The following is a 22,891-nucleotide window of genomic DNA, read 5'->3' on the forward strand; positions in this document are numbered from 1 at the left end:
CTCCCCAACAGGAAGTCTGCAGAAATAGCGTCCTAGGTTGCCAAAGCGACACAAAAGGAAAGATGATGGTTATATAAGACTTCCGTGGTGGGGATATTAACCATTTAAAAGCGGCTAATGCATACCATTCCACTATCGGTTCATAAAGCCAGCATTCTATATACTACATTATTTCAAATTCAAAAATATGAGCAAATAATATGTGGATACTTTAGTAAGATAATTGATAGTGCTTGTAAAATAATATACAAAAATTGTGATTAATATATTGTGATACTTTTTGTGACAACTTAATTAAATCATACAGACAATACGTTTATAATAAAATCTATAATATTCCATAAGTGAGTATTAATCATTTTCTTAATATTAGTATATCACAATTAGGCTCCATGTACACGGGACGCTGGAAATGGCCGTTTAGGAGCAGTTGGGCGTTTTTTTCAGAAGCCCCTGAACCCACCTACATTTTATCTTATCTGTCCATGTACACCAGGTCGTTTACAGTCATTTGCAGGCAGTTGCGTTCAGGGACTGTTTTTAGAACGCAATTATTTGCGTTCGAACGTGTGTTTCCCGGCGTTTCAAACGCACAAACGCGTCTGAACGCGTCCGAACGCGATGACCCGCGTTTAGCGTTCGCGTTTTTCCATTTTAAAGGGGAATCATTTTTTTGACCTCTAGGAACGCTTCTAAACGCAAACGCCGCTAAACGCGGGTACAAACGCGACCAAACTGACGTTTCAAACGTCCTAAAAATTCCAGCATTCAAAGGGACTTTTAACAACGTCCCGTGTACATGGAGCCTTACAGTACGTCAAGATTTAATTATGGATTTTATTATAAACGTATTGTCTGTATTTAAGTTTGATGTATATATCAAATTTTTATCTTATGTACACCAAATGTGAATATCTTTGGCTCACTACCATTTAGCTGTGATTTATATTGAATGTTTTATACATATTTTTACCACTTGATTGCCAATTTTAAATATTCAGGGTGCGAACAAGGAATTGCTCGCCCCTGAATAACTAGTAGCAAGCGATATATTAACCCTATTTGGGGTTAAACTTTTTACTTATCCTTTTATACTATAGCAGCTGCTATCACCAACCCACGCTCACTTTATTTATTTACATCTACACATCCCCAGTTAGGTCATCCATAGGCGCGAGGGATATACACCTATTGGGAGTATGTGTGTATATATATATTTATATATTTATTACTCTATCAGTGACTTAAAGTCGCAGTGACTTCAAAGTTGTTCATGCTACTACTCACAAAGAAATGATCAGTCTATAATTTAATGGTAGGTTTATTTTAACAGTGAGAGACAGAATAACAACAAAAATAATCCACAGTCAAAAACGGAGGTGGAAACATTATGCTTTGGGGGCGTTTTTCTGCTAAGGGGACATTACAACTTCACTGCATCAAAGGGATGGAGCCATGTGCCGTCAAATCTTGGGTGAGAACCTCCTTTCCTCAATCAGGGCATTGAAAATGGGTAATGGATGGGTATTCCAGCATGACAATGACCCAAAACACTCCGCTGAAGCAACTATGGAGTGGCTCGAGATGAAGCACATTAAGGTCCTGGAGTGGCCTAGCCAGTCTCCACAACTTAATCCCGTAGAAAATATGTGGAAGGCGCTGAAGGTTTGATTTATCAAACTTCAGCATCTAAACCTTAATGACTTGGAGAGGATCTGCAAAGAGGAGAGGGACAAAAATCCCTAATGAGATGTGTGCAAACCTGGTGGCCAACTACAAGAAACGTCTGACCTCTGTGATTGCCAACAAGGGTTTTGCCACCAAGTACTAAGTCATGTTTTGCAAAGTGGTCATAGGGCTCTTTCACACGGTCCGCCTCCGCCAGTGGACTCCATGCTGCTCAGCGGGGATCAATACGCCGATCCCCGCTGAGCAGGCAGGTGACAGCTCCCTCTCCGCTCTGTGTGCGGAGAGGGAGGTGTCAGAGCCCTGCTGCTCTCTATGGGGGAATCGGATGAGAGCGGACCGCCTGTCCACTCTCATCCTATCCGATCCGATCTCCTGGACGGATGGAAAATAGGGTTTCCATCTGTCCGGATTTCATGGACAAGATCGGATGCGGATGGCAGCGGCTGTCAGCGGACATGTCACCGCTGACATCTGCTGCCCCATAGGGATCTGATCAGGTCCGCCTAAAAAAAACTGACAGGTGGATCTGATCGGATCGTTCGCGTGAAAGGGGCCAAATATTTATTTCACTCATTTAAAATGCAAATCAATATATAACTTTTTTGAAATGCAATTTTTCTGGATATTTTTATTGTTGTTCTGTCTCTCACTATTAAAATAAACCTACCATTAAAATTATAGACTGATCATTTCTTTGTGAGTGGGCAAACGTACAAAATCAGCAGGGAATCTCTGTAGTACTTGGTGGCAAAATCCTTTTTGGCAATCGGAGGTCAGACTTTTGTTGTAGTTGGCCACCAGGTTTGCACACATTTCAGGAGGGATTTTTTCCCACTCCTCTGTGCAGATTCTCTCCAAGTCATTAAAGCGGAGTTCCACCCACATTTTACACCATCCCGGTACTGTGGTTTAGAGCCGACGGTCGGCTTTCCATCGGTAACGATCGTTTCGGCTCTGGAGCCGCTCGATTGTTACCCGGGTGAGCGGGAGGGGAGCACCCAGCCAGCACGTCTGCCGGCTGGATGGAGTCCCGATCTAATCTGATCATTCACAACCATCACCTCATGTTGCAGCATAATGCATGTTGCAAGGATCTGTACACAATTCTTGGAAGCTGAAAACCTCCCAGTTCTTGTATGGCATATACTTACCAGACATGTCACCCAGTGAGCATGTTTGGGATGCTCTGGATTGACATATACGTCAGCGTGTTCCAGGTCCTGCCAAAATCTAGCAACTTCTCACAGCCATTGAAGAGGAGTGAACCAACATTGCACAGGCCACAACCTAATCAACTTTATGGGAAGGAGATGTGTTGCACTGCGTGAAGCAAATTGTAGTCACACCAGATACTGACTGGTTTTTTTTTTTTTTTTAAAAAAACCTGTAATAAAGTTAAGAAAAAAAAAAATTTAGCCGCCCCGTCACTGTTAGCTCGCGCACGAAAGAAAGCGTATACGGAAGTCGAGCCGCGAATGAAATCACTGTTCAAACCACACATGTTAAGGTATCGCCAGAGCGTGAGTAATAGTTTAAAAAAAAGAGCTAAACTCTAACTCTAAACTGGTAACCATTAAAATTTTTTAAAGCGTCGCCTATTGAGATTTCTATTGACCGTAGTTTGTCGCCATTCCACGGGTATGCGCAATTTTAAACTGTAACATGGGTATCTATTTACTCGGCATGACATCATCTTTCACAATATACAAAAAAATGGGCTAACTTTACTGTTTAGTATTTTTTAAATGCAGTGAAATGTGATTTTTTTTTTTTTTTGTATTTTTTTCTAAACAAAATTTTTCTAAACAAAAAGACCGCTGCGCAAATACCGCATGACAAAAAATATTGCAATGATCGACATTTTATTCTCCAGAGTCTTTGCTAAAAAAATATATATAATTTTTGGGGGTAGTTTTCTAGGAAAAAATACTAAATTTTAACTTGTAAACAAAAAGTGTCCGAAATAGGGCTGGGGCTTAAGTTGTTAAAGTGAATTTATTTATTTTTTTCGGTTCACTTACCTTATTTAGGCATGTATCTAATTACACTACCTCCTTTAGTGGCCGCGGCGCCGTACGTCATTTCTGGCTTTGCATTGGCTCCTGGGAGATGTGTGTCATCAATCCCCAGGAGGCAATGGGCATTGCGGGCTCGTAGCATCGCGTTATTTAAAAAACGGAAATGACGCGATGCAAGGCACCATTTTTAAAAAGGGTAACCAGGCTGTTGTTGCCATTGTTGCCCTAGCATCTTATGCAGATTGATTGGCGAAGTTGGAGGTGGCTAGCGCAGAGCAGCATTATCTGTTACAAGTTGTGGGCGGTAAGCATCTCCGTTCTGTTAACAGAGCATGGGGGACAGCACACCATGTACTAATGACTGTAATGTGCATTCAATTCCCATTCTTGCCACTGCGTTTTTGGGCCCGATTTGCCATTTTCCCTCCCTGATGTCATGTGACTTGTTAGTGGTACAAGTTCTCAGGTGTGAATGGGGAGCAGGTGTGTTAAATTTGGTGTTATCACTCTCTCATACTGGTCACTGTAAATTCAACATGGCACCTCATGGCAAAGAACTCTCTGAGCATCTAAAAAAAGAATTGTTGCTCTATATAAAGATAGCCTAGGCTATAAGAAGATTGCCAAGACCCTGAAACTGAGCTGCAGCATGGTGGCCAAGACCATACAGTTGTTTTTACAGGACATGTTCCACTCAGAACAGGCCTCGCCATGGTCGACCAAAGGAGTTGAGTGCATGTGCTCAGCGTCATATCCAGAGGTTGTCTTGGGGAAGTAGACGTAAGAGTGCTACCAGCATTGCAGCAGAGGTTGGAAGGGTGGGGGGGTCAGCCCGTCAGTGCTCAGACCATACGCAGCACACTGCATCAAATTGGTATGCATGGCTGTCGTCCCAGATGGAAGCCTTTTCTAAAGATGATGGACGAGAAAGCCTGCAAACAGTTTGGTGAAGACAAGCAGACTAAGGACATGGATTACTGGAACCATGCTCTGTGGTCTGATGAGACCAAGATAAACGTATTTGGTTTCAATGGTGTCAATCGTGTGTGGCGGCAACTAGGTGAGGAGTACAAAGAAAAGTGTGTCTTGCCTTCAGTCAAGCATTGTGGTGGGAGTGTTAGTCTGGGGCTGCATGAGTGCTGCCAGCACTGCGGAGCCAAAGTTCATTGAGGGAACCATGAATGCCAACATGTACTGTGACATATGAAGCAGAGCATGATCCCCTCCCTTTGGAGACTGGGCTGCATGGCACTATTCGAATATGAGAACGACCCCAAACACACCTCCAAGATGACCACTGCCTTGCTGAGGGTAAAGGTGATGGACTGGCCAAGCATGCCTCCAGACCTAATCCCTATTGAGCATCTGTGAGGCATCCCCAAACGAAAGGTGGAGGAACGGAAGGTGGCGGAGCGCAAGGTCTCTTAACATCCACAAGCTTCGTGATGTCATAATGGAGGAGTGGAAGAGGACTCCAGTGGCAACCTGTGAAGCTCTGGTGAACTCCATGCCCAAGAGGGTTAAGGCAGTGCTTGAAAATAATGATGGCCACACAAAATATTAACACTTTGGGCCCAATTTGAACATTTTCACTTAGGAGTGTACTCACTTTTGTTGCCAGCGCTTTAGACATTAATGGCTGTATGTTGAGTTGTTTTGAAGGGACAGCAAATTCACACTGTTATACAAGCTGTACACTCACTACTTTACATTGTAGCAAAGTGTTGTCACGTGAAAAGATATAATAAACTATTTACAAAAATGTGAGTGGTGTACTCACTTTTGTGAGATATAATTATATAGCTAACAAAAATGAGTACATAGGCAGCATTCCTCCTCCTCCAAACACAGTGAGTTGAGTTGATGCCAAAGAGCTTGATTTTGGTCTCATCTGACCACAACACTCTTACCCAGTTTTTCTCTGAATCATTCAGATGTTCATTCGCAAACTTCATACGGGCCTGTACATGTGCTTTCTTCAGCAGGAGAACCTTGCGGACCCTGCAGGGTTTTAGTCCTTCATGGCATAGTGTGTTACCAATTGTTTTGTTGGTGACTATGGTCCTAGCTGCCTTGAGATCATTGGCCAGATTCTCTCATGTAGTCTTGGGTCTACAATCTTGTCCCTGATATCCTTGGACAGCTCTTTGGTCTTGGCCATGGTGGAAAGATTGGAATCTGATTGCTTCTGTGGACAATTGTCTTTTATACAGGTAACAAGCTAAGATTAGGAGTGCTTCTAATCTCAGCTTGTTACCTGTATATAAGACACCTGGGAGCCAGAAATCTTGCTGATTGATAGGGATTCAAATACTTATTTCACTCATTAACCACTTGCCGACCGCTGGAAGTACATATACTGCGGCGGTCAGCCCCGGCCAGGCAAAGTGACGTACCGGTACGTCACTAGCCTGTCACCGGCTTGTAAACAAATAGCGGGCGAGCACGCGCCCGCCTGCCCCGACTCGTTCCTTGACAAGTCAGTGCGTGTGACCGGCGGACCCGATGTCCGCCGGTCACTCGCGATCGTTCACCGGGAAGGGAGAAAGGCAGGCGGCTAATGTAAACAAGCCGCCTGTCATTCTCCCCTGTGTAAAAATGGAGATCAGACGGTTATACTATGTAGGACCGTTGATCTCTGTTTTTACAGTAGTAGCCATGTCCCATCACAGTTAGAAACACGCCGTTAGGACACACTTAACCCCTCCCTCTCCGATACAGTTAACCCCTTCACTGTCAGTGTCATTTTTACAGTAACAGTGCATATGTATAGCACTGATTACTGCAGTAATGTCACTCGTAACCCCAAAAGTGCCAAAAATGTCAGTCAAGGGTCCGATCTGTCCGCCGCAATGTCGCAGTCCCGCAAAAAAATCGCAGATCGCCGCCATTACTCGTTAAAAAAAAAACACCAAAAATGACAAAAATCTTTCCCTTTGTTAGTAAACGCGATAACTTTTGCGCAAACCAATCAAAATACGCTTTTTGCGATTTTTTTTTTTTTTTTTTTTTTTTTTTTTTTTTTTTTTTTTTTTTTTTTTTTCTCTCCAAACATATGTAGCGTAAAACAAATTGGCCAAAAATGTAAAAAAAATTTTGATTTTTAAATTTTTTTTGGGGGGGGGGGATTTCATTATAAATGTGAAAAATATTGTTATTTTTGCAAAATTGTCACTTTTTTTTTGTTTTATAGCGCATGATCAAGAAATCGCACAGGTGATCAAATACCACCAAAAGAAAGCTCTGTTTGTGGGAAAAAAAAGTGGTTAAAATGCAAATCAATTTCTAACCTTTTTGAAATGCGTTTTCTGGATTTCTTTTGTTGTTCTGTCTCTCACTTTTAAAATTAAACCTACCATTAATATTTTATTAATCATTTCTTTGTCAGTGGGCAAACGTACAAAATCAGCAGGGAATCAAATACTTTTTTCCCTCACTGTAGCGATCATATGTTCATCCTGGTATTACTAAGTGGCCATACTTCTGAATATGGACCAAGTGTAATTCCCATCTGTTTTGAGCCTACACAAGCTGTATTTACCTTTTCTATAACTAGATAGGCATGCACTTTTGCTAAGTGGGTTTCCCAAGTGTGGTGAAGGGAACACTTTGGAATATTTTGGAGATTCTTTTGGTGGTGGAAATTTTAGGACACACGATTGGACTGTACATACATCTTGTTGAATGAGTGTTTACATAGATTTTGATTGTGACTTTATCACGTCTGGAGGCCTTTTCTATCACCATTTTTTCACTTCTTTTTCAGGAGCAATTTTCTTGCTTACAGGTGTTTGCTTTAATTATAGTTGCTGTATAAATTGAGATATATTTTAATTTGACATACTCCGCATTACAGCAGCATGCTTCAGCTGTGCTATCTCTTTAACCCATAGTTCTCTGGTAGTGTTTTGTCATGTATTTAATGTTTATTTGTAACACAAACTTGTATGTATACAAGAAGCCAGACCAGTGTTTCTCAACATTTTTTCAGTCAAAGCACCCTTTAAAATTCAACATAATCTCAAGGCACTCCTTTTTATAAATTGTAAAAAACGAAACCTAATCGTTTTGCATAATGTAGCAAAATCCACATGTGTAGGACACCCCAACATTCATGGTGATTTATTCTTCCAAAGCAAATACAATTTTGCACAGTGGTACGGATTTCATATTCCAATATTTCTCTTCTACCTCAGTTTTTCTCCCTCACTCAGCTAATGTGACTCTGGGGCTGATTGGTAGGGGCAAATAAGGATTCTGTGCAGGTGCCCGACATCCTCCTTATCAACCGATCACATCATTGGTTGTTAGGACACTTGCCACTTGAAGGTTGTAATGGTGCACAATGAAAACCTATGTCTTTGTGTAACAAATAGGCAGGCGTGATCCACCCACAGTTTTTAGGCAATTTCTAGGTATTTTGCCAAGGCACTCCTGAAGACAACTGAAGGCACCCCAGGGTGCCTGGGCTCCCCGGTTGAAAAAGGATAGTCTCAAACTTTTCCAGTCAGGGCGCTCTTGAAAATAATTTTAAGTCTCAAGGCACTCCAGTTAATGCTTGGCTTGCATTACTGCTTGTCAAGGAACACTCGCAAAATTGAGTGTGTTCCCGAAACACACAAATGCGCTGCTCTTTAGCAGATGCACAAGGGTGTCTGCTCTTAATGGTACCCCCATGCATTAGCAAACGGCGTACATTTCCTGTGCAACGCAATTTAAAAAAAAAAAAAAAAAAACGGGTTGGGGACTAGGGCCAGCTCACATCAAAATGTGGTGCAGGAAAGGCATGCTCCATGTGTGTTTCCTGCGCTTCAGGTGATTGAATCTGCATACAGATGCCAATGCATTATTAAGGGTACCCCAAATGCAGTGTTTGAAGGAACCAAATGTCAGGGTACTGTAGTATTTGTATGGCTCATTTTTTTTAAAAGTAGTACATACGCTACTTTCTCTTACGTCCTCCGACAGTCGCCGCCCCTTCCCAATTCGCCACCAATGGGTATTGACCTTTGCTCCGTAGGAGTAGCTAGGCAACAAGAATTGTTAATACAAAGCTTTTAACATACACACCCCTAGGGGCTGTCCCCTCAGTCAATACCTCCCTGCACCAGCATTCCCAACTCAGTTTGTCTTTGCCTAGCTTAGGAGTAGCTGGCTATCCTGTGCTGGGGCTCAGTCTCAGCCTTCTACCCTTTCTTTGATTTTATTTCAAGTGTTTTTCTCTTTTCCTTGCTAGCTCTTATTTTGTCAGCCTTAGTTTAGGGATCTTCTGATGAAGAATCATCATGCGGAGCTGGGTCTCGGACTGGCCGCCCTGCATCCCAGGGCTGATAGCCAGATGGATCCCCAGCCTGCCATCGAGCGTTCAGCTTAGGTTTTACCCTGGCACATTGAACGACCATCCCTGTTCGCTGCAGGGATGCTGCCTGTGAGGTGGCTACCTCACTGGACGCCATGACTGCGGTCCGCAAGCATCCTGGCTGCGGCACTCCCGGTCTGCCCTGATAGCGGTTTGTCGCTGGAGACGGCTCCCCACGCCATCGGGTACGGTAAGCACCTTCTGTGTGGGGACCTTCTGTATGGGTGTCAGTCTGTGGCTGTGTATACCCTCCATGTCTGTGTAACTGCGGGCTCCCTGTCAGATCCCTGTGTGGCTGCGTGCCTGTGGGCTGCGAGGGGGGGGGGGCCATCCTGCTCTGCTGTTTTGTTATGCTCTGGGTGCAGTTTGAGTGCAGACTTGTGTGTGCGGTGATCGCTGCGGCGATCCGCCATTTTATTTGACTGTATACTGTGATCGGCCCTGTCTCTATGCAGCGCCGTGTTTTGGCGCCATTCGTCGCCATTTTGGCGGGCGATACTGTCCATGCACATGGCGGCGCCATTTTATTGTAGCCTTTTTTCCTCTGCCGAGCGGCCATTTTGCTGGAGCCTTCCATAGGCTATATCTATCAGTCAGCATTGCATCGCTTCCTCTTTCCCCGGGAACAGCTATCGGTGGCAGCAGTCTGGTGTGCTCTGTGTTTTTACCGGTCTGTCCTGTCATTCCTTGCTCAGTGTTTGTCTATCCCTGCGGGGTCAGTGCATACAGCAGTGTGCGGTGGGCTGCGCTCGCCGTGGTTTTAAGGGGCCAGTACCTTTATTGCTTTTCTGTACTGGGGCATGGATTCTCAGGATAGCAAGTTTCCCCCTGCCCTGGTGGGGGACCAGGGGGCAGCTGCACCCCCCGAGGGGGCCGATCTGACCACTAGTGGCTTCCTTGGTGTCTCAGGTGCAGATGCTGCTGGCTGAACGATCCGCAAAAAGGGCCAGGTTATCCATTTCCTCTGATTCAGAGGGCGATATGGCTGCTGGGGCTGGCGTGCCCTTCTCAGGGTCCCGCTCATCTTTGGACCTTGCGGGGTCTGAGGGAGAGCCTGAGGTGCAGGGGGTTGATGTTTCTCCCCCTGGCTCGCCTGAAGAGCTTGCACTCATGAATGAGCTGATTGCCTCCATAAAGGACACCTTGCACTTGGAGGATGAGCCTACTCCTCCTGCTAGGATGTCTGCTTTCGGAACACAAAGGGCTCGCAAATCAGCGCAGGTTTTTCCCTGCCCTGCTGAATTTCACCATACGGTTAATGAACAGTGGCGCAATTTAAAGAAGCCTTTTACTGTGCCAAATAAGTTTAAATTACTTTATCCGTTTGCGCCTGCCACCGACGAGCGTTGGTGTGTGGCGCCTCCGGATATCACGCGGTAGCCGTTTTGAACAAAGCTACTGCGGTGCCCTCCGAGGATACCCCGGTTTTCCGGGACCCTACGGACAGGAGAATAGAGTCTCTTGCCCGTCATGCCTATATGGTGGCTGGTTCTATGCTGAAGCCTATTTTTGCTTCCATTATGGCAGCGCAGGCTGTTGCTGATTGGACCAAGATGCTCAGGCGCACCTTGGCGGCTGATTCCGCTCCGCCTACCACGTTGGCTATGGTGGACCAGATCCATCAGGGTGTCATGTACTTGTGTGATGCGGACTTGAATTTAGCTCCCTTGGCTGCACGCCTGTCCAGTGTGGTGGGAGGAGCCTCTCTCAGGTGCTGCCCCGGAAGACTTCTTAGAAAAAGAGTTTCCAGGTACCTAGCTCTGTTTTTTATTTTAAGGCCCCTTCCCACTTCTCTCAGTGTATTACTGCACACATGTGAACATGCTGAATGGGTTGGCAACGCAGCTAAAACTGGACACGATATTATTTATTTTATTTTTTTGCTTCACTGCTCCACAATCACAGTTCCCATCTGTTATGCCACTGAACAGCCGATTGTGAATCACCGACTGTTGCATCAAATTGTACATTTTACTGCAGCTCCTAGCTGGCCAAACATGGATAGAAATCTAGGTGGTTTAGCATATGGCCATTCCTGGTCATGAGAAGGCAAGCTATTGACTTTTCATGGTTTATTTTCACTCCTTTAACACATATTACCAAACTCAAATACAGTGCTGTGCCAATAGGTGTAATAAAAACTATCAACAATAGTCTATTATATAATCCAGAACTAATCTAAACAAAAATGTTACGTAATTAAACCATATAAACCACACATCCATATGAAACATAAGTGTTTAGGATGTGGCTTGATAAAACAAATCAACAAAACAAACAAAAGGCATGTTGCCAATCGCCTGCAGCGCTTCTCAGTGTATTCTGACAGCAGGGGAGTTTTGCTGTCAGAATACAGGGACACAACAGGGAGGTTATCCCATTCACCTTGAATATGTTGATAGGGAAATCGGGTCTGCTCGAGTGCTGGTCGAATTATGGTTTTCCAGCAAGACCCTTAACCCGCTTCTGTGGCACAGACAGTGGTAGACTGAACTAGCCAACTTTGTACGTGTGCTTTGGGTTTATTACTACATGTAAAGCACTGCTGCAGAGTAATATGGCTGCCCCCGTGTACATTCAAGTACAGACTGTGCAATGGAACAGAGCTTTTATAAGGTTTGTTTTTTATCAAGCTTTAGTGGTTTCTGTAGCATTTGGGGACCCTTGCTTTCTTCTTAGCTGTGTTTGTAAACTAAAAAAAGTCCTTTGTGTGTCTGCTAGCAGACAGAGAGCTGCAGCTGTCTGAGTTAGGGTCCTTTCACACGGCCGCTCCGTGTGTCCGCAAATCATCCTATTTTTTTGCGGATGATTTGCAGACATAATGTAAGTGAATGGCACTGCGGATGTCAGCGGAATACCATCCGCTGACATCCGATTTTCCTCCTTTCAGTTCTGTTCCGTTTTTTTGTGTAAAAAACGTAAAGGAAGGAAAATCGGATGTCAGCGGTGTCATCCGCTGACATCCGCAATGCCATATACTTGCATTATGTCCGCATATCATCCTCAAACGGATGGGATGATATGCGGGCATACGGAGCGGATGACACAAATGTCATCCGCTCCGTGAAAAAAAAAAAAAGTCCCGCAGCGGACTAAAGCAGCGGAGCGGCCGTGTGAAAGGACCCTTATTCAAGTTTTATTGATAAGAACAATAGCTGCAAAGAGAAGCACCAGCGAGATCCTGATAAAACTCCACATGCTGGTTGCATATGGTAAATGTGAAAGACTCAAATGAAGCAGTTATATTTACCTGATTTTAACTTTTTTTTTTTTTTATTACCTGGCAATCTTAATAAATCAAAAACTTACTAAAGCTATGAATTCCTTGACCTGCAGTCACTGAATCCACTGATGTGTCCTTAGTAGAGTGGCTTGATTTTTGTGTGTGCAGAGCATATTGTTATTCTGCCAAGACCTTCTACAAGTTATCATATATAGAAGTGTGGGAAGCTAATTATAGCTCAAAGTGCATGTTTCGCTGTTTTCCGCTTGGCAAGACGTATGACGCCAGAGATTCTCGAGTTGAATTTTGTAGCCAGCAGAGGGCACTGTTCACTTCTGTTGTCGTTTTTGAGAACTGCTCACTAGGTTGTTTGAGGGGGTTATGCTTTGGGGAAAAAAACTTTTAAATGTTTTCTGTTTTGCATTCCAATAACTGTATGGCTAATACCTGCTATGATGCTTTTCTGTTTTATTTGCTAGTTTATTTTACATGCTTTTATTTAAAATATTTCATATTTAAATGCAGACCAAACTGTCCACCAAAATTGGCTATACCAGAGAGGCTGGAACTGACATCTGTCAATAGTGGTTTAGCAGTTGTAGCACCACACATAACCCATGGGGATAAGAAGTATCTTTTGTTATCACCTGTGATGGTGTTCTAGTTTGTAGAAGCCCCATCAGTGATACTTCTGTTAGGCTATGAATACAAATCTGTGAAACTGGGTGGAAAGGGAATTGCTGTGCTCTGCTGTAATCAACAATACAGAATACGTTACTTTGGACAATTGCTCATATAACCATTTTTTATGCTGTGGCCATACCTTCAGCCTCTGCTCTTCTGTGCTAGTAAATTGCTAATCCTAAAATATAGGCGCTGTAAGGTAATCGGAAAAGATGGGTGTAGGAACTGTCTGACTTTCTGTACTTCTGACTGTTCAACAGAAGCTAGTCTAACAACCAGCTTCTGTTGAACAGTCAGGCTGGAAAACCAGCATTCCTTCAGTTCTTGCAGCCAATGGCTACGGTGTTGATCTGTGTATTCTGATGTGGGGGGGGGGGCAGCCTGGGAGCCCCCTTGTCAGAATACAATAGTGCAGCTGAAGCAGGGACAGGACAAGGGGTGGGCAGGAGGGGACAGCAGCCCTAGGCGCAGACAAGCAAGGGTGCAAAGAATAGTTGCAGGGTAGGTGGTATACCAATTCTATGGCATATATTAACACGCACAGTGGGGAGCTGGCTGTGAAGTCCCAGCCTGCTTCCCACACTAATCATGTCAGCATCGGGGACCCGAAGACCTGCGAAGAACTGGCCCAGGTGAGGATGACGCTGGATCCTTGGACAGGTAAGTGTCCTTTTTAAAAAGTCAGCACATCATCTATAAGATTTATAGCTGCTGACTTAATTTTTTGCAAACAGGCTGATCAGCTTTAGGAAATAAATATTTGGCAGTAATCCCAATCTGCAGGGGTATATTTCTAGTCCTAGCACCCTAGTTGAATACTACAGACCTAGATGTACACTACCCTAGCTATTACCTGTTTGATTCACTGTGCAGGTCCATGTTTTTAACACAGCCTTTTTCAACCAGGGTGCCCAGGCACCCTGAGGTGCCTTGAGGTTTCTTCAGGGGTGCCTTGGCAAAATGCCTAAAAATTGCCCAAAGATTGTATACAAGCCAGCGGGTGGATGAAGCCTGACTTTTAGTTACATAACGCCACAGGTTTTCATTGTGCACCATTACAACCTTCTAGCTGCCAGCGTTCTAACAACCAAAGGCATCATCGGTTGATAAGGAGGATGTCAGTCCCCTGCACAGTATCCTTGTTTGTCTCTCCCCTGCCCTCTCCAACAGCGCTTGGGTCACATTAGCTGAGTGATGGAGAAAAACAGAGGGAGAAGAGAAACATTGGAATACTAGTCAGTACCAGTTTGCAAAATTATTTTTGCTTTGGAAGAAGAAATCACCTCCAACGTTGGCTGTCCTACTTGGAATTGTGGATGTTGCTGCATTATGTAAAACGATTAGAATCGTTTTTACATTTTAGAATGGGGAGCCTCTAGACTGTCCATAATTTTTAAAGGGTGCCTTGACTAAAAAATTGTTGAGAAACACTGTTTTAACATATAGAACAGGGGTCTTCAAACTATGGCCTTCCAGTTGTTCAGGAACTACAACTCCCATCATGCCTAGTCATGTCTGTGAATGTCAGAGTTTTACAATGCCTCATAGGATGTGTAGTTCTGCAACAGCTGGAGGGCCGTAGTTTGAGGATCCCTGATATAGAACATATACTTGACCATTAATTTGCATAGATCTAGTTCAGGTGCTTACCCTACTTTTTGATGTCAAGTGGCAGAACAAGGATGATTAGTGAAATCTCTTCAATATTACAGAAGAAGCCCAGCTAAATGTTACAAGTTACTACTAGATAATCTTATATTACAGCATTAGTTATTGTTGGGCAGATCTATTATTAAAATACATGTTGTGGAAGGTCCCAGTCACTTCTAAACAGTGCTTTACAAATCCCCAAGGTAGCCAATACAGTATATTGCTTAACATTTTCTTATTGCTTAACCTTTTCAAACTTTTAAAGCCCAGTTGAATATTCAGTGTTCATGATGTGATGCAGTCAGGCTCAGGACAGTTACATCTATAGGCATTTTTTGTTTACTTTCTATTTACTGCAGCAAGAGGTGAAAATACTTTCTGCCAGCAGCACTCTAGGAAGCTGGCATCTGCTCAACAGAATCCAGCAGTCCAGATTTCCAACTGTCTAACACTACTCTATCCGCTGCCTGCACACTGCGCCAATCAGCAGCATTGTTTTGGGCAGCAGGGGGACTGCTGTGCTTTGTGTTGAGCAGAGATCTGGTTTTCACTTTCAGTGAAGTAAACAAGCTGTCCATATTTATTACTGTTTATGCAGCCTACCTGTATTACACTCAGTGTTAGGCATGTAACTTAAAGTAATTAGTTATAGTTACTAGTTACTTCACACAAAAAGTAACTGAGTTACATCATTAAAAAAGTAACAATTTACCAGTGAAAGTAACTATTGCGTTACTTAAAAAAAAAAAAAATCTAATATGTCCAATAACTTGTATGCCCCCAATATTAAATGAATGAAATGGACACTAAATAGAATCAATTCTTATTTGAAAACATTGTACACTAATCTACACTATTTTAATTTTGTACTACTCTGCCTCTGGTTGTTTGGCAAACGATGGAAATGATGTGTCCTGTCCCACCCCACCCACCACCGAAGCAACAGTGCACAATGGGAGTTGTTTCCCGGTGTGACGCTTCATGTATGTAGTTATGACAAGTCTACAGCGCTGGCACACTGATCCATGTCCTTCCTAGGATGGAGGCAAAGATACTCACGTTTCCAACAGTCCCTCTGGTGCTGGCATAAGCTCCTCTGTGGCAGTTTTCAGGCCCCTTCAGTGGTCAGTTTGGAATCTGCGCATGGGTGGGAGCTAGCCATCCCGGCACACAAGATCAGGCCAGTCGCTGTGGCTTGATCAGCTCAGCTTACATTTCCAGGATTGCTGTGATCAGGTAGGTAGGTGTCATTTATTGCAGAAGACACATTGCATGTCTTTTCTGCAATGAATGTCTGCCTGCTCACACTGACTTACAATGGAACTTTATTTCTGCTTTAAGAATTAGTAAACTGATATTTATTTGTTTTGGGGTTTAGTACCACATTAGGGAAACCACTGCACATCTTATACACAAACCAAATAAAACAAGGAAGAAGCAGACACAGGGATACTCATTTAATACTAATCAGAATAAAATAGGCAGCTCTAAAATAAATGCTGTGATGAAGAATCCCAGTAAAAACTTCTGATGGGACCCCACCACTTCAATAAGCATAAAGAAAAGAAGATCCCACAGTGCTTATACCTGAGTGATAGAGGGGGATGCACTACCCACTGGAAACACACATGGCTGACCCTGGTAGTGGTGCACTATACACATATCATCAACGATGCCCAGGGATGGAAAGTCAGGTTCAGGTCACCATCTTATCTGACTCACCTGTCTAGAGGAAAGAATATTCAGAATCCCCCTGAAATTACACAGCGTTCAGGCACTCTTTCTTCCATTTGCCAGGTAACAAGTGCCAGCATCTCCTGCATGTAGATTGATGCACTCTCCAAAGCAGTCCCCAGTGTACTTTGTCACTGAAAGTAAAGTTCCTTCTTTTCCATTCACATGATGTGTTAGTATGGTGCTTACATTTTCTAGAAGACATGCTGGCTGGGAAGGAAGGTGGCAGTGGGTAGGACCGATTGTACCTATTGTATATGCACCCACAGCCGTGTATAATTCAGTAGTTACAGTTAGGGATGCACCGAAATGAAAATTTTGGACCGAAACCGAAAATGCAGGATGCCCTTGGCCGAAAACAGAAACCGAAAATGACTTTTTCCCCAAAAAAAAATTAAAATGGATAGAACAGGGGCATACACCAAAAACAGGCAGCGACGTACACCTGTCGCTGCCACCCTGTCACAGTATATGTACTGTGATGGTTTGGCAAGAGGTTAATTTAATTACCAATGGTATTTGTATTATGAAGCATGAGGGGTTAATGTATTGTCACTGCTGGTCACTCATCTATTAGTGATCGACCAGTGGCAGGTAATTAACCCCTTTGTGCTGCATTAGTGCAACCAGTATCAGTGCAACCAGTGTTAATTAACACTGATACTGTTTGCACTAATGCAGCACAAAAGGGGTTAATTACCTGCCACTGGTCGATCACTAGTAATAGATGAGTGACCTGCAGTGACAATACATTAACCCCTCATGCTTCCATAATACAAATACCAGCTCCCCCCCCCCCTCATCGCCTCAGCGTCCCCCTCTTCGGGTGTCCTTCATTCAAAAGTCCCGCCTCTGGCCGGCGGCACCGCCTCTCAATGACGTCCCTACTACGATCTGTGCATTATGAATGGACATACCAGGCGGGGGGGCGGGGCGAGCGGCCGCTATAGATCTATGTGATCCTTCCCTGTCAGCTCAGCACGACTATGTGTGAATGAGAACAGAACTGACCTGACATCGAGCTGGGGGGGCGGGCGGAGCGGCCGCTATTAGCTGTAACTATGTGAGAGCTTAACTTCCCTGACAGCGGAGATACATGCCTGTCAGGGAAGTGAAGCGCTCACATAGTTACAGCTAATAGCGGCTGCTCCCCCCGCCCGGTGTCAGGTCAGTTCTGTTCTCATTCACACATAGTCGCTCTGAGCTGACAGGGATAATTCACGTAGATCTATAGCGGCCGCTCGCCCCGACCCCCCCCCCCCCCCCGCCTGGTATGTCCATTCATAATGCACAGATCGTAGTAGGGACGTCATTAAGAGGCGAACGGCCGGCCAGAGGCGGGACTTTTAAAACCTGCGCTGCGCCCTCCTCCTTCCCCACGGCGGCCATATTTATTTTCGGCAATGTTAACCCATTATCGGCCGAAATGAGAGAGGCTCATTTTCGGCCGATAATTTCGGTGCATCCCTAGTTACAGTATTGGTGCCGCCCCCTGCCACCTTCCTCCCCGGCAGCTGCTGTTTGTCTGTGTACGGAACAAGGGGGCGGAGCCCGGCATACCGGCCCCGCCCACCCCAACATCAGTGTTTGATTTTGACAGCTTCACTCACTGTCATTGTGGCCACCCCCTGCTTGCCCTCCAATCGTCATTGGATGCGGATGGATGTTACACTGCTGGCCACTGCAATTATAGTAACGCTGGCATTTTATGGTCAGTAACGGCGTTACTATGGGGGAAACAGTAATTAGTTTGATTACTAGTTACTGTAAAAAGTAACGCCGTTGGTAACAACGTTTACTTAGAACGCCGTTATTCCCATCACGGATTACACTAATAAGCATAAAAGGTTCAGTTGTGCTTTACCATTTGATATGGTTAAACAAAAGAAAGTAGAACTAAAGGCATTTTTTTAAAAATGATTAATTGAGTAAGAGGGGGTTATAACCCCTGTAATGTTTTTTTATCCATCTTCCTGTCCCATAGCCAAATCAAGAAGTGATTTGAAAATCCCTTTTGAATAGAGGGAATCCCAGAACTAGTGTCTCCATTGAGAAATGCCCCCTTTCTATTCCTTTTCTGAGAACAACACAAAATTTGAGATTTTCTTTTACTTTCAGTGATAATTGTAAACAGGAGAAATAGAGAGAATGAATTTCCCTAATGGGGCACAGACTGCAATAAAAGCTTTACAGGTGTCTAATCCCTTTACAGTCTGTCCAAAACTAACCAAGTTTTGCCTTTACTTATACTTTAAGCCATTGCCATTATACCGCGGGTGGGCGTCTCGTACGGGCACAATCGCGTACTTCGGCACTGTCTTTCAGGTTTAGAGTGTGCAAATATCATGTAACATGTAAACTGTGCATCCATCTTCTTTTTGTTCCACAGGGCCTCTGCTTTCAGAAAATATATAATGTCCTGGGGACTTTAAAAGTCTCATCCCAGCTGCAGCTGTCCTCCGCTGGCTCCAAGATTGCGAACCGAGCGATCAAACACCACTTATCACGCAGCTCTGTCTTCAGCCTGCCGAGAGCTGTTTACTGTCAGATACCGGCTCTCTGCTCTGCCCCTCCATTGCTCACTGGGGTGCCGGGCTGTGGAGGGAGTGGAATCAGCTTGCTGAGGCTTCCAGCAACTCACTGAGAGCCTGAGCCAGCTGCCGGTCCAGACTTCTGGGAGGATCCTAAAGGCACCATGAACCCACTGGGCTTAAAACACCAGTTCCGTTAGTGTTAGAAAAAAACACCAGTTCCCCTCATATATAGAGATTTTTTTTGTACAGTTTAGATGAGTTGAGGACAGTTTTGAGTTTTTTTCCTGCCAGAAAGCTCCAATCAAACGTAAACCAGAAGGGTTTTTCCTGCCTGAACGCTGAGCTTAAAATATGTCTCTAATCGTCGTAATGTGCATGGACACATAGGATAACATTAGATATACTGAAATTTTGGCCACCGAAACTTATCGGTCGAAAATGGTGTTATCAACATTCTGCCAATAAGCGAAAAAGGTGCAGTTAATGGCACCAAAAACACATGCGAATGTGCAGGGATTTTGTGCTAATTTTCCTGTGCTTATGGTGTGTTTTTCATAGGTCATGTGACTCAAAAACCACATTAAAAAAGTAACACAGGTACGTTGATGATGCATTTTTTTTTTTTTTGTTTTTTTTTCCTGACCAAAAATGCCACAAGCAGGACTTTTAACACCACAATGGAAGCACAGTGGACCAGTGTGAAGATCTACATAGAATTTAAAGGGATACATTTTTCTTGAGCTTCTGTTATGCTAAAGGTGCCAATGGCCGATGATAAATTTCATATTTGTTTAAATTGATGACATTAATTAAAAAGTTGAATATAATCCAATTCTATACAAAAATATACATTTTTTAAAAAAAAAACTGTCATTATTGGTTTCAATTTTCTGGCAAGTGCATCCCGCATTTTCAGTTTTGGCACCAACATTTCCATTCAGTGCACCTCTAGATAACATTGAGCTGCTTCTACAGGCAAAACACTAAAAATTGCATGCTTCTAGTTTTAAGTGGTTGTAAAGGCAGAAGGTTTTGTATCTTAATGCATAATCTGCTCCCGCTGCTGTCAATCAAAGTCAGTGAGCCAATGTGAGGAGAGAGGGAGGGGTTGGGGCTGAGCCAGGGGGCCCGTGTCTGAATAGACACAGAGCAGTGGCTTGGCTCTGGTGCCCCCATAGCTTGATGGGGCCAGGAGTGCCAGCAAGGGACCCGAAAGGAGGATTATTGGGGCTGCTCTGTGCAATATCACTGCACAGAGCAGATAAGTATAACATGTTTATTTTTTTTTAACCCAAGAAAAAAAAAAACAGGACTTTATTATCACTTTTAGCCAGTGTGTATGGACCCTTACCACATATGATCAGGATATTTTCAGAGCCTGGAACGGCTCTGTGACGTCAGCCAACTTTAGCCTGCTGTGGGTTGAAAACGGGTCACAGGAGTGCAGAACTAACCACTCCTGTGACCCACAGGAGAAGTACAGCCAAAAAAGATTTGGCCCTACTTCTTTAAGTAATTTCATTGCTAAAAATTAAAAGAATGTGCTCTAGAGCCGAACTGGTTAAGCAGTATATTGGCTGCCTTGGGGATAAAAAGGAAGTTGGATAAACACAAAATGATCAGGTTGATTTATAAATAATTGTAACATTGTTTTAACATTTTGATAACTTTTTTTGTGTCACTAATTTTGTATTTCCATGCATACGTTCATATTTTCTCATTGCAGATGCATGCTGTGTTTTGTAAATTTCAGTGTTTCACAGTGGGTATGCTCCACTGCTTATTCTCACAATGCAAGTCTTTACAGCATTCAGTGATAAGGGAAAATCCAGTCCTTAAATCGCTGAAATTATCGTTTTATTTTTTCCCCAATTGTAGATCTTATTGAATCCCTTACAAATGCCAGCCAAGCAAATGACCAGCCTGAAAGCACAGAGTCACCGAACCCGCGTCTTCGGAAGAATGCTGCTGAATCCACCCCAACTGCCAATGGTGAAGCTGGTACAGACACTGGAAAGGGCTACACACCAGACCAGGTGGAAGCAGTAAAAAGGTGACTCCAACTGCTATGATACTTGATCAAGTCCTCTTCATACAACATTGTTTTTTCTCTTATGTCCTCTGACAGTTGCCACCCACTCATACAGTCTTCACCAATGGGTATTGACCTCTTATCCACAGGAACAAGCTAGGCATAAGACTTGTTAAAAACAAAGTAATTTACATAGACACACCTGTAGGGGGCTGTCCCACTGGTCCAAAACCCCCTGCTATCAGCCTTCCCAACTCAGTTTGTCTTCTGCCTAGTTAAGGCGTAAGATAGGCTATCCCTGTGCTGGGGCTACGGTCTCAGCCTTTCTTCTATTTTATTACTTTATTTTCTGCAATGTGTTTTTCTTTGCTCTACTAGCTTTTTATTTGCTATGCGCTTAGTCGGTTCTCCGGAAGACTACAGCGTTTGCGGAGCTGGGAATTGAACTGGTCATCATGACTTGTCAGGACAGTGGATCTTAGGGACTCCCAGCCCGCCATCGAGCGTTTAGCAGGCTATGTGTGCGACCTGCCCCTGTCCTTAGGGGCACAAGCCGGCGAGGTGGCTACCTCGCTGGGACGTCTCGACATGCGGTTCGGACCGTGAGCCGCGTCCTCTTGTTGGCTGCCGCCCCCCCACCCCCGCCATCTGGGGTGGGGGGTTCCCGAGTTCTGGAGGCTCCCACGCCCTGCGAAGCGGTGAGTATTACTCTGTGTGGGGCCTCTGGCTGGGGATTACATTCTGTGTGTCTGTCTCCCCTCATGTCTGTGTCCGGGGCTCACATCCTTCCCGGTCCCTGCGGGGGCTTCTGAGCATGTTATGTTGTGTGGGGGTCTGTGGGGTACCTATCCCTGTCTGCACTGTTTGGGGGTACAGTCATGGTGCGGCGGACCGCTGCGGTGCAAAAACAGCGGGACCGCCATTTTAAGGGTGGGCAGCTGCTTTGGCATCACTGTGGGCACTTCTGCAGCTCCTCTCTGTAGTGTTTTTTGGCACCTTCGGGCGCCATCTTGTGTGTGGCAGGTGCTTTCCTTTTACATATTTTCGGCGGCCATTGTCCCGCAGCCTCCCATTCTTATACATAGGCAACCATTTTTCCTTAGGCCAAATCCTATTAGCCTCTAGCGATGTGACATCACTTCCTCTTTCTGCATGAAGATAGATCGTGGAGCAGCGTGGTAACACTCCTGGGGGTCTTTTTGTGCTGTTTTGGGGGATATTTCTCTGCTTTCGGTGTCTTTCCTCTCTCAGTTGGATATTTTAACTTGCAGTACATTGCGGTGGGTGCCACGATCGCGTCTTAAAGGGCCAGCGTCCTTATACTTATCATGGAGTCCCAGGACAGCAAATTTCCTCCAGCCTTGGTTAATGAATCGGGTACTCCTGATTCTTCTTTCTCTAGCTGCTGCACTAGTTACTTTAGCGTCCAAGGTGGAATCTGATCTGGTTGCCTTGGACTGTGCCCCCCCTGAGGGGTCTCAGTCCTTTCCTTCTGGGGATAATTTTTCCCCTGAATTGGCCAAAGAACGCGCTGCTGTGGCTGCGCTTATTGCTTCTATTAACCACTTAAGCCCCGGAAGATTTTACCCCCATTCCGACCAGGGGGTATTTTACGACTCGGCACTGCGTGACTTTAACTGACAATTGTGCGGTCATGCAATGTGGTACCCAAACGAAATTTACGTCCTTTTTTTCCCACAAACAGAGCTTTCTTTTGGTGGTATTTGATCACCTCTGCGCTTTTTATTTTTTGCGATATTAATAAAAAAAGAGCGAAAATTTTGCAAAAAAATGACATTTTCAACTTTGTCTTTTAAAAAATATCCAATATACTCAATTTATGTATTTTTTTTTTGGCCAAAATATATTTAGCTACATGTCTTTGACAAAAAAAAAATTCAATGAGCGTATTTTTATTGGTTTGCGCAAAAGTTATAGCATCTACAAACTATGGTGTAAATACAGAAA

At 44.2% G+C, this 22,891-nt stretch overlaps 1 protein-coding gene across 1 annotated transcript in view; it reads left to right on the plus strand.

The window, feature by feature from the left end:
* Positions 1 to 22,891, plus strand: part of DNAJB12 (DnaJ heat shock protein family (Hsp40) member B12) — a 114,296-nt gene that overhangs the window by 17,958 nt on the left and 73,447 nt on the right. The window contains exon 2 of the mRNA XM_082267401.1: positions 20,770 to 20,944. Coding sequence (XP_082123527.1) covers positions 20,770 to 20,944 — 175 coding nt within the window. The remainder of the gene's footprint in view (positions 1 to 20,769; positions 20,945 to 22,891) is intronic.

Source organism: Pelophylax lessonae (genome assembly GCF_965119305.1).
Source record: "Pelophylax lessonae genome assembly, chromosome: 9".
Classification (NCBI taxonomy): Eukaryota; Metazoa; Chordata; class Amphibia; order Anura; family Ranidae; genus Pelophylax; species Pelophylax lessonae.